The following is a 15,894-nucleotide window of genomic DNA, read 5'->3' as shown; positions in this document are numbered from 1 at the left end:
CATGGAAATCTCAAGGTTTGGCAAGATGACCCAGAAACATGTGGTCATGTAGTCGATCGAGCTAGTCGCAACAACACTTCAATAAATTCAGTTCGTTATGATTAGACGACGACAACAACGCCGGTAAGACAAAGTGGTTTAGGTACAACTCGAAATTCTTTTGCTACAGCGAGTGATATGGCTTGGTGGAAGCGGCCACAACGAGGCCGTCTGAAATCTAATTTCGATGTTTCATTTTCGAATCCGTTAAATAGAACAGGTATTGGCATATGTATCCGTGATGACGAAGGTACATATTTTTTGAAATTGTTTCAAAAAATTTGTGCCAGAACACTCTCTAAGGAAAATGTTAATGCGTGCCTCTGGAACACTCTTTAAGGAACTTAAAAAAAGTAAGTTTTTATGAAAATTCGTGTACTCATTGTATTGAAAATTGTAATAGTTGACTTTTTAAAAAAATAATTTATAAATTTACGATCATTAAATATTAACATGAGGCACTCGTTGAGACTCATGTGGATAGTGTTGAAAATATTACATTTGATTGAATAGTGGCTTGGTGGTTAGTATCGTTTTCATGCATGCGCGTATCCCTTTGTTAAATTCCCAAGTTCTTCATTTTCGTTTTTTATTGTTTTATTCAAATTAAAACATACAAAAATAAAACGTATGGAATCATCTTCTCGTGCTCAAACCTTTGACAATGAACCTCGCGATTGGAGAAAATGGAGCTCTTATCTATCTATTGAACCATGAAAACAATTGATGTTTAATACCGAAGGATGTTAGTATATATTCTTTCAAATGAAGGGGTTACAATCTTTCAAATGAAGGGGTTACAATCTAATGAAAAGTTGTTTCTTCTCTATAAAAGGAGACAAATTCTTGGCAAATCAACATGAATTTGCTTATTTCATATGAGAATTCCGACATTCAAAATTTTGAGGGTTCAAATTTCGGCGGACATAAATTCATTAGAGTAGAGCCTGTAAAATGTTTGGGACAGCCCTGAACGAGGGTATGGTAGTTTATATAAATAATTACATAACAAATATATAGAAGGAAGTGATAAAACGACAATATCAAACAGTTTCATTAAGTAAAAATATTAGTGATTATAGGAAAAAAAAATTGCATTGAACATCTAAAATTTAAAGACATCTTAACATTCTAAGAATTATAATTGTTTAAAGAGACAAATAGAAGGAAGTAAGTGTTAATTTGACCCATGTTCAATCTAGTGAGCTCTGTTAAGTTTCCAGTAGTGGAAGGAATTGGTCCAGAGAGGTAGTTGCTACTAAGTTTAAGGGTATTAAATTGATGAAGTTTTCTATGGAAGGAGGAATTAATCCAAAGAATTAGTTGTCATTAAGAAAAAGCAAGGACAGGTTAATTAGGTTCCATATAGAATTGCCTTGAAGAGGGTTTTCTTTCAAGGTAAAGTTCATTTAAATTGCTCATGTTACTAATGGTAGAAGGGATGGTACCACTGTGTTCATTGAAAAGTGATGGGTGACTTATGGAGTGGACCTAGCAGTCCATAATTTGCATGATATATGCCAGAGACTGAATTGAAGTGCACCTAAAACTCCATAAGGTGATGCTTTATATGTTACTCAAGAAAATGTCAGTTTCAAATTGATAAGTCTGACATGCCAAGTAAGGACAGTGTTAGCAGAATTTTTTTCAATATTATTTTCCATTCCTAGAGTATAATTTGACTTTTTTTATTGAATTATTTTGGTTCACTTTGCTCATGAAACCAATGTAACACCAAAAATTACTTTGGTCATGAAAGGGTGAAATTGCTACTCTATATAGACTACAAAGTAATAATCTGATAGAACCCTGAGTTCCTGTACATGTGTTGGCCCAATTGTTGGGCCCAATCCACACAAGCACAACCTCTAGAAGCCTGTAGAAGCTGTGGGAATACAAATGGTTATAATAATTAATGGAATTTAGGCAGAATTGCAGTTATTGAAGAGAGGGAAGCCTAGAGGGTCAGTCATTAAGAAGAGAATTTCAGTTATAAAAGAGGGGAGAGTCTAGAGGTGAGGCAATCAGAAAGTTTGTTAAGAATTGTTTAGGAGAGAAGTTCTCTCTGGTCTAGGAGCTTAGCTCTGGTAGGAGTTCTCAGAACTCTGGTTTATCTTTTCAACTTTCTGTTTTAATCTTTGTAAGAGCTTTGAGCTCATCACTTTCCAGTTAAATAAATACAGTTTTGCTTTCAAATTTCGGGGTTCTATCATTGGTCCGACCTACCGGATATTCGAGAGCTAGTGATACCGAATGCCACCAAAAATGTCTGAAAGAGTTGATGCTTTAGAGGAGAGAATTTCTGCGTTGGAAGGATCTGTGCAGAACATGTTCGATGAATTTCGTCAAACCATTTTGGCGGAATTTGCGAAGCTGATGAATCGACCTACGCCAGAGACACCAGAAGCATCTTCAGTGAAGGATTCAGCGGATGAATTCAAGATGGCGGTGAAGAAGGTCGAACTGCCGGCGTTCAACGGAGACGATCCAGTGGGATGGATCACACGTGCAGAAACATACTTTGAAGTACAAGGTACGACGGAGGAAGTGAAGGTCCGTTTGGCAAAACTGAGTATGGAGGGAACCACCATCCATTGGTTCAATCTCTTACGCGAGACAGAGGACAACCTCACATGGTTGAAATTGAAGCAAGCTTTGATTGATAGATATGGAGGGAGGAGTAGTGACAATCTATTTGAGGAATTGAAGGATCTCAAACAAACAGGAGATGTGGAGGATTACATCTCAGAATTTGAGTATGTTTCTTCTCAAGTCAATCGTCTCCCTGAAGAACAATATCTAGGGTATTTTTTGGGAGGCCTCAAACCTGAGATTCGATTGAAGGTGAGAACCTTCAATCCCATGACACGGCTTCAGGCGATGAGGGTGGCGCGTGATATTGAGACAGAATTGCGAGGATCTCTGATTCCTCGGAGCGGTGGAAGAAACTGGGTTCGTGATGGAAAAGGGAACGGGTCAACTGACTTTGGATCCGGGTCAAATAAAAAAGGGGGGAACGGGTCAAATTTTGATCCTGGTCCAAATCGTAATGGATTGACAATTAGGTCCACTGAATCATCCCAAAACAAAGGTAATCAACCTGATTCAAACTCAAATCAAACTGTGACCCCAAATGCAAATCTGTCAAGGCACACCGGAGACGATGGACGAAGGGGGAACGGTGACCGCAATAGAGGAATCAAACACCTTCCATATTCTGAGTTAATGGATCGCAAAGCACGAGGGTTGTGTTTCCGTTGTGGAGAACGCTACAATCCTCTGCATCAGTGCGCAGAAAAACAGTTCCGGTTGGTAATTTTGAGCGATGACGAAACGGTGAATGACGCAGGGGAGGTCATAGCCATTGAATTGCAGGAAGGTGATGAAGTACCAGCCTTGGAATACAATTCTATGGCACTGTGTGGGCTAAAAGACAGAAGTAGAATCCAGAGCTCTTTCTCTAAACTTTTATACCTTGAAGGTACGGTGAAAGGAAAGTCGGTGACGGTCCTTATTGACACCGGAGCCAGTCATAATCTCATATCGCTTCAAATGGTATCAAATCTGCAAATTCCGATAGACACTAGTAAGGCAGCAAGTGTGAAATTCGGGAATGGAGGTCGTGTTGCTGTTGTGGGGAAGGGTGAGGGTTTGCAAATTCAATTTGGAAAATTTTCTACCATGGTTGAAGCCTATGTCTTGGAGTTAGAAGACATTGATATTGTGTTGGGAGTGACTTGGTTGCAGAGGTTTGGCAAAGTAAACTTTGATTGGAAGGAGAGGGAAATTAGTTTCAATTGGGAAGGAAAAAGGGTGAAGTTGCAGGGCCATCTTTTTAGTGATAAGAAAATTATAAGGGAAAAACAACTTAACATGGCAATTGTGGACACTTTACAGTCAGGAAAAGTCACGAGGTGGGAAGGAAACAGAGAAATTATAACTTGGGAACTTGGAATTTTGAAGAAAAATCAAGGTCTTAATGCTAGCCTTGAGGACAAGGCAAGGTTTGAAGGAGGAGGTATTGATAGAACCCTGAGTTCCTGTACATGTGTTGGCCCAATTGTTGGGCCCAATCCACACAAGCACAACCTCTAGAAGCCTGTAGAAGCTGTGGGAATACAAATGGTTATAATAATTAATGGAATTTAGGCAGAATTGCAGTTATTGAAGAGAGGGAAGCCTAGAGGGTCAGTCATTAAGAAGAGAATTTCAGTTATAAAAGAGGGGAGAGTCTAGAGGTGAGGCAATCAGAAAGTTTGTTAAGAATTGTTTAGGAGAGAAGTTCTCTCTGGTCTAGGAGCTTAGCTCTGGTAGGAGTTCTCAGAACTCTGGTTTATCTTTTCAACTTTCTGTTTTAATCTTTGTAAGAGCTTTGAGCTCATCACTTTCCAGTTAAATAAATACAGTTTTGCTTTCAAATTTCGGGGTTCTATCATAATCATAGTATTATTCTTCCACAAGTGTCTTCTCTCTCAAAATCTAATACAATGTGACAACAGCTTCAAATTGTAAAGATTGCTATAACTATTCCTATACAACAAATTATATTGGTACTAGTACCTTCTACCAAAGGACCTCATTGAATCATGTTGTTACCATCTTCAATCATGAAGCAGAAGAAATAAGACCATTATGTTTACATATAAACAATTTAACTCCAGCAGTAACACAACATTTTATTGATAAGTCTAATGAATTGAGGAATCTCGGCGGGCCGATATTTTTAAACACTGTACATAAAAAGACCAAAGCCTGTGCAACTAAATTGGTTGCTATGTAGATAAATTCAACACTATTCAGAAAAGGGAATGAAAAGAACATTATTCACTACAGAATTAATATCAAAATGTATCTTGGGAAGCTTAGTTGAGGCAAGAGGAGTATTGGTTCATATCACTCCATGACGATGAGCTGTTGCTGCTGCTGCACTTGACCTTCTTATGAAACTTGGGGGTTTTGGGTAGGGTAGGACACTTCATTGACCTTATTCATACAAAAATAATAATATAAGAGACTTATTCTGAAGAGAAATCTAATAAGGCTCACAAATAAATGCAACTTTAAATCATTAATCATGTTACTAGATCAATCCTCACCTCCTTGGGATAAAGGGTCTGTCGAAATATGGCATAGGTTGTGCTTTTGGAACAAGTACCTTCCGCAATCTTTTGATTTCTTCTTCTTCAGCCAACTTTAGTGGATACAAGAATTCATCAGCATTTAATGAAAGGAAACCCAGAAACATGGCGAATTAGTGAAGAAATGTTTGAATAGTAGTAGTGTACCTTATGTTGTCTCTCCTTTTCCAATTTATATTGCTCTATGAAGAGCAATTTTTCTGCCATCTGCACAATTCAACATTCATCAAATCTTGTTTCTATTTCCTACAACTCACATATTTCTTAGTGATAAATGGAGAGAGCTCCATTATTCATAGTCTATGAAGTCAGTAGCTAAAATTATATATATCCTATTAACTTAAAAATGCAAATGGCAGTGCCAATTCAAGAAAAAACAAAGACATAAAAAAGTATTGAAAAAGTACGACAAGGAGGAGAATTCAGTAACTAAAATTCAGTAGAATTCAATAGCTGAAATATCCATATTCCATAGGACCTTAACATGCAAATAGTAGTGCCAAATCAAGAAAAAACACAGGCAATACGAAGTGTTGAAAAAGTACAAGAAGAAGGAGAAAATGAAGATAAAAGAGGCACCTGCTCATCAAACTCGGCACGGTCCAGTGCCCGCACATCAGTATGAAGCTTCAGGTCAACAGGTATTGTAATTTCTTTGACCGGAGGTTTTGCCAAACACTGTAACATTAGCACCAAAAGAATGTCAAATACCTCATATCATTATAGCAATATATGACCATATAGATGCCACTTAATTATAGTGAACTTTTGAGTTTTGGATGACAAACTACTTCTCATTACGTAGCAAAACGGTCTTACCTCAGGTTCATCTGTTGTCCAAGGAAGACCTTGTGCAACAGGAATCCTTTGTTTCTCTTCTTCTGTCTTCATTTGTTGTACCTTTTGTTCAAATACCTCTTCTTTAACCTTTCCTCTTTGCTGCATTAATATTCCATAAAAAAATGTCATAATCCAAACAAAGTCTTTGGGTAAACGACAACAACAACAACAATAATAATAATAACGGATAGAGCTTTAAAAAGACCAGTCAATCAATTGCGATGAAATTACATCAGTTCGAAGCTTGAAAGGTTCTGGCCGGGTGACTTTTTGCTGCTTCTTTCTCAGCCTTCTCCCTCCCCCAAGAGTGGTGGTTGTTGATTCTAAGCTCTGCAATTCATTCAATTAAAGCTTAAATACTCTCAGTTGATTAGTATATCATTAATTACTCTGCATTGTTGTTGAAGAATATGTGACTCACATTTCTCCTGCTACTTCTACCCCCTTTAGATGTCAAGCTGCGATTTGTAGAAAGATAACAAAGATCAACAACATAACACTGAAATAGCACTCACTCACTAGTCATGACAATTAAAAGAAATAACTTATATATAACATTCATAGATTAAATTAAAAAGTTAGCTTATTTATGTTCAAATGCAATCAAATAGCCCTCGAAAAATGTTGATTTCCTGTTAATACTGAAATAGCACTCACTCACTAGTCATCACAATTCATAGACATAACTTATAACATCCATAGATTGAATTAAAAAGTTATCTTATTTGTGTTCAAATGCAATCAAATAGCCCTTGAAAAATGTTGATTTCCTGTTAAAACTAATCAAAAAGTATTCAGGTGCAACTAAATAGCCCTTGAAAAGAGTTGATTTCGCAAAACTCAATATGTATTCAATTCCAATCAAAATAGCCCTAATCAAAACTAAAGACTTGATTAAGAAAAAGTCAAACTGCATCTTGTACAAGGATAATAAGAAAAAGTCAAACTGCATCTTGTACAAGGATAATAACAAACATCAACAACACAACACTGAAAAGAGCACTCACTTATTCATGACAATTGGTCGACGTAACTTAGAACATTCATATATTAAATTAAAAAGTTAACTTATCTGTATTCAATTGCAATTGAAATAGCCCTAATCAAAACTAAACGCTTGATTTCTTAAGGTCAAACTGCAACTTGTACGAAGATAATAAGAAATATCAACAACGCAACGCCAAAATTAGCACTCACTTACTACTCATGACAATTGAAAGACACAACATATAACATTCATATATTAAATTGAAAAGTAAGTTTATTTGTATTCAAATTCAATCAAATAGCCCTTAAAAAGGTTGATTTTCTGTCAAAACCAATCAAAACTGTATTTCTATTCAATTGCAGCCAAATAACCCTTAAAAAAAGTTGATTTTCAGTCATAAGAAACTGCAATTTAAGGTCAACAACGCAACGCCAAAATTAGCACTCACTTACTACTCATGACAATTGAAAGACACAACATATAACATTCATATATTAAATTGAAAAGTAAGTTTATTTGTATTCAAATTCAATCAAATAGCCCTTAAAAAAGTTGATTTTCTGTCAAAACCAATCAAAACTGTATTTCTATTCAATTGCAGCCAAATAACCCTTAAAAAAAGTTGATTTTCAGTCGAAACTAAACAAAACTATATTTGTATTAAACTGCAACCAAATAGCCCCCTTGAAAAAAATTGATTTTCCATCAAAACTAATCCAAATTGAATTTGCATTCAATTGCAATCAAAACAGTCCTTATCAAAACTAAACACTTGATTAAGCAGAAGTCAAACTACAACTTGTACAGATATAATACAACAGATATAATACATCACAAGCATCAACACCACCACACTGAACTCAGAACTCACTCACTATTTATAACAATTGATGCACATAACTTATAACATTCGTATATTAAACTAAACAGTTGGCTTTATCTGTATTCATTTTCATTTTCAATCAAAACAGGTCAAAACTAAATTTGTATCCAATTTCAATCAAATGGCTCTTGAAAAAAAAGTTGATTTTCTGTCAAAACTAATCAAAACATAACCTGGTATTCAAATGCAATCATAACAGTCCTTGGAAAAAGTTGATCTTCTCTCAAATCTGATCAAAACTATTCACTTGGATTAAATACAATATCAAACCTTCCACGGTAGCTATCCTATTCGAAGAGACTGACGCATGTGGATCCTAGCATAGCACTGATTTACTATCCATGGCAATTAATAGACATAACTTATATATAACATTCATATATTTCATATACTAAAGTAAAAGTTAGCTTAATTGGCATTCAATTGCAATCGAAATAGCCCTTTGAAAACAAAATCGATTTTTTCACAAAACTAATCAAAACCAGAACACTAGAGATTAACCGGAATCAAACCTTCCACGAGATCCATCCCAAGAAGAAGAAACAGAAGCACGCGGATCCAACCCAAGATTCTGAGACGTCAAAATCAAATCCGAAGCACAAAACGACGAACCAGAAACATCATCATTCTCTCTAACTTCCTTCTCCTCTTTTCCATCTTCATCCTCATTCTTAGGTTCAAACAAAAGCTTCTCAAAAGCCTTAACCAAACTCTGAACCTTCCCTGACCCAATTTGTGTAACACTCTCTCTCACCTCTTCCCTCAATCTCTCTCTACTTCTCTTCACAATCAAACCCAAACCCACATCACCCTCTTTTTTCTTTTCAACAACTACATTATCAATTTCAGGAATTTCTTCTTCTTGCTCTTCTTCTTCTTCATCTTCATCAACCCTATTCTTAAAAAACTCTTCTTGACTCTTTCTCAAATTCCGATAAGCTACACAAACACATTTCCTATTCTTCTCTTTACAATTACAATTCAAAACACCTGAATCTCCATCATCACCCCCTTCCTTCACATCTTCCTTCTGTTTCTTCTTCCCCACAACCACGAATTTCCTTCGCCGGATTTTAGTTTGAGGAGAATTGGGATTAGGGTTAGGGTTAGGGTTGTTAGGTTTCTGTGATTTTTTGACGGAACAAGAAGGGGGAGTATTAGGGTTTACATTCTCGGTGTGTTTCGGTGTTTGTTGAATTCTGGATGATCTACAAGCACGCGGTGTGGTTGTTCCGGCGACGATCGAAGACATGTTCGCCGGAGAAAATGGTGGCGATTCAATCGGAGATGATGAAAGAAGAAAAGAATGAGATTGAGAAATTTTTGAGAAAAGAGAGAAAATTTGAGAGTGTTATAGTTGAAAGAATCGGCGATGATGTTTTTTTTTGTAACGGCTAGTTTCACTGGGACATGATTTTTATTTTTTATTTTTTGATTAAACATGATTTGGAGCTTATAGTATAATATAATCATTTTCCATATTTTGACCGTTTGGATTCTGATTTTCTGTTCTCTATGGGTTATAGCTTTTTTTCGGTTGAAGGTACACTTGTCTAGAAAAATCTTTAGAATGCTATTTTTTAATAGAAAAATGATATTTAAACAATCATTTTATGACAATTTTTATGATAATTCTCTCTCATAGTCATATTATATTTTCATTTTTCTCTATTTTTTTTTTTTTTCGTGTTAAGATCTACATTCATTTATATATTTGTCCCATAAGTTGTCGTATAAATGATAGTTCAAATAGCATTCTTTTTTATTAATATTATCTTTAACATTATTATGATACAAACAATACGTCTTGCACAGAATGGTGGGATCTACGTAATTTTCATTCAATAATAGAGTTGGTGTTAGAATGAGTATTTGAAAAAAAATGTTAAATATGATTTGAGTCTCTATAAATATAATGAATTTTCGTTTTAGTCACTTTAAAAATTTATTTCAACTTTTTGTCCTAATAAAATTTTCAATCACCATTTTTGATCCCCATTTTTAAGTCAACTCATGAATTTTTTTAATGAAATTTTGCACAAATGTGTAGAATATTGTAAAAATCTCTAAAAAAAAATTAGAATTGTTTAGCAAAACATTAATTAAATATGAATTTTTATATTTTTGGTGGTTAAAATTTCATATTTAATTTATGTTTTGTTAAAAAATTATATTTTTTGTAGAGATTCTTATGATATTATAAATTTTTTTGCAAAATTTTATTAAAAATATTATTTATACATATAAGTTTACTTTAAAGGTGAGACCAAAAGTGAAGATTGAAAACTTGTGAGGGTCTAAAAGTCAAATAAAAAATTTACAATGACTAAAACAAAAAATTGATATATTTATAAAGATAAAAAAAACATATTTCGCCTTTTAAAAAAAGAATGTTTTTAGTACTCCTTGCAAGATAGAGTCATTGAACCTATGAACTATTAATAAGGTTTAGTTGTAGATCTTTAACTTCAACAAGATCACTGGCAGAGCCAGAACAAAAATCTTACTTGGGTCACAAAATTTTCGTTGTAATAAGCATTAAACACAAAGTTGCCCATAAAAATGTGATTTGAGTAACTTAATATCATCAATAATAGACTTAAAACTTATTAGCAAGAAATAAATAAATAATAGACTTAAAACTTGTTGGAAAAAACTAATAGACTTAAAACTAATATTATTGAATCAAAATGGATTTTGTACAATGTTTCTGAATTTATTATGATAATAATGTTTGAAAAGAAAATTTCGATATGCTAATATGTGTTTAAGTGTGCAAGATCAAAGAATTAAAATTTTATTGTTAAAACAAATTTTAGTTCTGGAAGAACAAGTTTATGAGCACATTTAAGAACATCTGAAACAAGTGAGAAGTCGAAGATTTGGTCAAACAAACATCTTAAGTGGTCAACCATATGAAGTTTAGAAGACTCTGAAGCATTCAAAACTCTGAATGACTCAAGACTCTGAAGGACACGTCAACATTAGAAGACTCTGACTGGTTTTGTCCTCTTCTGAAGGAAGGTTACTATCAGACTATGAGTGGTACAGTTTGTCATCTTCTGACCACGTGCAGAAACAAACAAAGGAATTCAAGGACAAAGGGAAATAATATGGATAATTCCAATTGAAGCAAAAGAATTTCGAATGGCCTTTCAACGACATTAACTAAATCAAGCTTCTCAATGACTCCAATTTATGTGCCGACACTTTCCATCGTCTCTCATAATTTTCCCTATATAAGGAGTTAAAGACTTAAAGAATAAATAAGTATCTCTACTTTGTCAGAATCAATAGCACATAAACACTTAGAGAATTTCTTATAAACTTTCATATCTTAGAAATTCTTAAGTCTCACAGTCCACTTGAACTTTATTGTATTACACCTCTAATTGTATATCAAGTGTAAAATCAAACAATCTTTTATTTATTTAAGTTAGATTGTTGAAGCTTATTGTTTGTGAGCTTGAGATCTTAGACTTTGGTAATGGAAGGAAGAGGACCAATAAGAAGAACCTAAGTCTTCACAACTGAGAAGTTATCATTCAATCTAGTGAGAAATTGAATAATATGATCATCCAATCTAAAATTACGAGAACATGCATGGATTCACAACGACATGGATGAGAACAAGTGCATACAAGCATAGGACGATGAGAATTAAGCTCCTTTCAAAGAGATTTTATCTCAGTGAAATAATCAAGAACTGATTTTGTACCTTGTTTCAAGTTGTTGGTAGAACGAAGAGTAGCAATACGAACTCGATCAACTTTGGAAAAACATTCTTGCAACTCGATCCAAACGTCCATTGCATACTCATGGAAAACAAAAGTCTGAGCAATTTGTGGAGAAACATAATTCAAGATCCAAGAATGGATAAGGTGATTACAACGCTCCCATGCCCTTTGATTCAAATCATCCATTGTAGGAATTGGAACAGATCCATCATCAAAAGAAAGCTTATTGTTCACACTAAGATCACGATTCATTGAACGGTTCCATGCAAGATAATTGGATCCAGTGAGAAGAGGTGTAACGATAACAGAGTTTGGTCCTTCACTAGGATGAACATAGAAGATGGAATCAGTGTTTTGTTGTTGAACAACAACCGGAGCTTGACGAGAAGGCATGGTGAAGTAGAGTCAAAACTGAAAATGAAGGTGAAAAACACAGTACGTGAAGAAATCTCAGAAAATCAATACGCAAAACTTGCGAAGGAAGAAAAGGAGGAATCTCAATGCAGAATTGAGAACAAAACAAGAAGAAACAAAAGAATCACGAAGAATTTTCAAGAAATCAAGGAAAAACGAGAAGATGAAGAAGCTTGATGAACATGCATCAATGGCGGAAGCTTAACTTAATCGTAACTAACTCTCTCATAGGGAAGGGAGGGGGGGAGAGAGAGAGAGAGAGAGAGAGAGAGAGAGAGAGAGAGAGAGAGAGAGAGAGATACACCATATTAAGAATGAGAAAAAGAGTGAAATGTTTCATTAGTTGAATCAAAGAATACATCAAGTATTTATACATTTGTGACTGTACTATCAAGATTAGATTGTACTACATTATCTAAGCTTATTATACTACACTAGGTTAGTAACTTGTACTGCAAGCTAGCTACACCGTAATGGTTTTCTTCTTTCTAGTTTTGATATAGTAACTTGTAATGCAAGCTAGCTACACCGTCATGGTTTTCTTCTTTGTGATCTTCATTGTGCAATAATTCATTCATTCTGATATCTGTTGTAACATGCTTTTTGGCATAAAGCTTATATGAAAATTATTGTTTACTTAAATTATCTCCTTCAATCCATTTGTTGGCTCCAGTTTAATATGATTTGACTAGTCTAGAATACTTTTAGAAGTTAAAGTTCCGAGAAATATTTATCTATGACTTGATCTGTTTCTTTGTTTATTGTTTACTCGAATTAGGTTTTATGCTTCATCCTTTATTTGTATTTACTTGGATTGGAAGTTTTATTTGTTGTACAGAAATCATGTACTTATTACTCAATTCTCAGTTTTAGTGATAGAATATCATTTTATCAGTGAAATTGCCAAAAGTGTTATATACTTCTCATGATGAATCTTATAATATCTTCTTTTCTTTAATTGTAGCATCATTTGAAAGGGATCCTGTGCTTTTGTGGAGAAACATCTTCTAACGAGAATTCATAAAAATATACAAGTTTGTACTTATGTTAATGCAATAATTATATCATTTTTATACAAACTTACTACTTTTAGGACCTCCTAAGGACATTCATTAGAATTCTTTAAAAAATAAAATATGAAAACACAATTTCATTTTTTTCTTCAAATTGTTTCTTTTTTGTGTTTTTTTTAATAATTAAATGATACGAGTGTAATTTCGTAACATGCTTAAGATAATAATTATTGATGAGTGTTAACAATATTCTCATTTTATATGTGCACTCATTTCAAAAGTGTAGACTCACATTGTTTTTACAAAGATAACAAGTATTAGAGAAAGTGTTCTTTCAAAAAAAAAAAAAAGAAAGTATCAGAGAGGGTGTTAGGAAAAACCTCGTAAATATGAAAAGTCTTTTATTTTATTTTTACTTTTTCTTTTCCTACATTAGATTTATGTCCCCTAATTTTTATATTATTTTTGTTTTTTACTAATTTTTATATTATCGTTTTTTTTTTGACTAATTTTTATATTATGTTTAATAAGTTTTTTAGCTTGAAAACAAAGTTAACAAAAACACAAAATGTCGTAACTCTCCTCAATTTCTATTATTTATTCACTCCGTTTCTCTTCATTTACAGCATTGCATCATAGTGCTCTACTTACCACTTCTCCCTCTCATAAATCTAACTATATATCTTCAACATCACTCACCCTCAATATCCAGCTACGCCAACATGTACCAGCCACAGCAGCAGCGCTCCGCCGTCAACTCCTGTCTATGCCTCATCCTTTCCATCATGACCGCCATTGTAGTATCCCTCGGTGTGATCATCTTGATCATGTATTTCATTTTCAGACCCCGCTACCCCGAAATCCGAGTTGACACAGCTCAACTCACCTCCCTCAGTGTCACCACCAACCAGCAGTACCTCACCGCAAAATGGGATATCACATTCATTGCCTCAAACCCTAACAAAAAACTAGATATCACCTACGACGCCGTTTCTGTTGGTGTCTTTTACGGCGAAAAGAAAGATAATTTCGGTCTTCAAGCCAAGCCTCATATTCAATCTTTCTACCAACCAAAAAAGAGTAAGACTTTATTTAGAGTCCATGTTGAGATTGTCGATAAGCTCGTCAGTAACGCAATTGTTAAAGGCATTACCGACGAACGGTTTCGTGGATAGGTGAAATTTGGAGTTGTGTTTAATGCTGTTATCAAGCGTAAGGGTTTGTTTCAGCCGAAGGATAGGGTTTTGCAGGTTACGTGCTCCCCTCTGAACTTTGTCCCGTCCAACACTCCTACTTGGGTTTTACAGCATCCTGTCAAATGTGAGATATGATGTTATGTAATGGGGAGAGTGTGCTTGTTGATTTATTCGGTGTCTTTAAACTATGGTGATTTAATAAAATTAATTAGTATATTTGGGTATGAGTCTTATATTTAGAGATGATGAAACTATTGAAATTTGCTTCTTGTTAAAATGTCTCACATCATTAGTATTGAAAGAAAACAAAAAACATCAAATTGTATATGTTTTTCATTTGAGTTGGAATTTGTATTATCATCCCGAGTAATACCACCAAATCAACTCAAGTGAGTTTAGTAGGTAGTTAGTGTTTTTTTTTATTGTTATTTTAGCTTGTCCTTGGTTTTCCTTAAAAAATATATTTTTTTGGTAGTGGCTAGGGTTTGAACCCAGACCTTGCATATTTTATGCATTGTCCCAACCAGTAAGTGATTTTCTACAATTATATTAAAAAAATGAAAGTGTTCTTCACAACGTAGAAATTCTTGAATAATTAACTAACAAGTAGCAAAGTGGTGCCATATGTCGATTAAATCTTATTATTTTTCATATCATTAAAAAAAATCTTCTCAAGAAAAATATCTTAAACTTTTTACAAAATTAAATAAAATTTTAATAAAAAACACTAAAAATATGGCTTTCTCAAAAAAATTCAACGGTGTAGAAAATTACGAAGACTAAAAGTGCAATTTAAGATATAAAAATCATTACATAATTGTTAAATTTAACGATTAAAGTTTTACAAATACACTTTTTATTGAATTTTATTTTGTTAATGTAATAAACATTAAGACTGAGTTTCTTTTTCTTTCGACAAAATCAAACTTAATTATCTAATATCATCAATAATAGCATCAACAATATAATATACCATCAACTCTGAAATTTGTGAATCAACCATAGTATAATTGCCCTAGCTTAGTTATGGTTTATGCGATGTTTCGTTAGCTTGTCACTAAACAATAATAAATAAAGTAAGTAGTGATAAAATCAAGAATGAGTTTTCCTATTGGAGAACTTAAATGACAAACAACTTCTTATAGTGTACTTCCTCCAAATCAACATTTTCCAATCTATAAAATTTGACATTTGTATTTATTTTGGGTGTTAATATCCAGTTCTTTGAAGAAAAAAGGGCTCCAATGCTCCAATGACATGTAGTTCGGTCAAAACGTAAGTAAAACCATATAAAGAATTGTTTCATCTAGAAACCAAACTTATATTCTCTTGAAAAATTCGTTCTAAATGAAATTTATTAATCACTTCAGTCCAATTACTTGATTTATCATTAGAACTTTGAATATAAGATCAGGCCTAACTTGCAGACCCATTAATATTATTCTTTTGAAAGACAAATCCATAATGTTAATTTTTTAGAGAACAAAACATCCAATTTATTACAAGATTTTTTTTTTTTTTTTAGAGATTGAGTGATATAATTGAGTCAACCGATTTATTCGATTTTTTTCATGCGATTCAACTAGCGACCCACTGGTTCGACCATTAACTCAGAAAAAAGACCCAACACTCTTACCGAGTCGATG

The 15,894-nt window shown here is 33.7% G+C and overlaps 4 protein-coding genes across 4 annotated transcripts; 2 read left to right on the top strand and 2 right to left on the bottom strand.

Moving 5' to 3' along the window:
• The first annotated feature begins 1,840 nt into the window (after nt 1–1,840).
• LOC146904336 (uncharacterized) lies at nt 1,841–4,458 on the top strand. The gene has a single exon (XM_085722751.1). The coding sequence runs from the start codon at nt 2,293–2,295 to the stop codon at nt 4,132–4,134; it is 1,842 nt and encodes a 613-aa protein (XP_085578877.1). The 5' UTR covers nt 1,841–2,292; the 3' UTR covers nt 4,135–4,458.
• Nucleotides 4,459–4,695: 237 nt separating this feature from the next.
• LOC146904335 (microtubule-destabilizing protein 60-like) lies at nt 4,696–9,388 on the bottom strand. The gene is made up of 8 exons (XM_085722752.1): nt 8,401–9,388; nt 6,439–6,475; nt 6,249–6,347; nt 5,997–6,116; nt 5,757–5,855; nt 5,325–5,384; nt 5,136–5,230; nt 4,696–5,022 (listed from the first exon to the last, which is right to left on the bottom strand). The coding sequence occupies exons 1-8, from the start codon at nt 9,138–9,140 to the stop codon at nt 4,902–4,904; spliced, it is 1,371 nt and encodes a 456-aa protein (XP_085578878.1). The 5' UTR covers nt 9,141–9,388; the 3' UTR covers nt 4,696–4,901.
• Nucleotides 9,389–11,559: 2,171 nt separating this feature from the next.
• LOC146904334 (uncharacterized) lies at nt 11,560–12,018 on the bottom strand. The gene has a single exon (XM_085728269.1). It carries the CDS (start codon nt 12,016–12,018, stop codon nt 11,560–11,562), a length of 459 nt encoding a protein of 152 aa, XP_085584395.1.
• Nucleotides 12,019–13,774: 1,756 nt separating this feature from the next.
• On the top strand, nt 13,775–14,227 carry LOC146904333 (NDR1/HIN1-like protein 3). Its single transcript, XM_085728268.1, has one exon. The coding sequence runs from the start codon at nt 13,775–13,777 to the stop codon at nt 14,225–14,227; it is 453 nt and encodes a 150-aa protein (XP_085584394.1).
• The last annotated feature ends 1,667 nt before the right edge of the window (nt 14,228–15,894 follow it).

The sequence above is a fragment of the Medicago sativa genome, chromosome 7 (assembly GCF_051527215.1).
Source record: "Medicago sativa cultivar Bolivia chromosome 7, Bolivia_mono, whole genome shotgun sequence".
NCBI classification, from domain to species: domain Eukaryota; kingdom Viridiplantae; phylum Streptophyta; class Magnoliopsida; order Fabales; family Fabaceae; genus Medicago; species Medicago sativa.
Note: the sequence above shows the minus strand (reverse complement) of the source record. Positions and strands in the feature narration are given on the sequence as shown.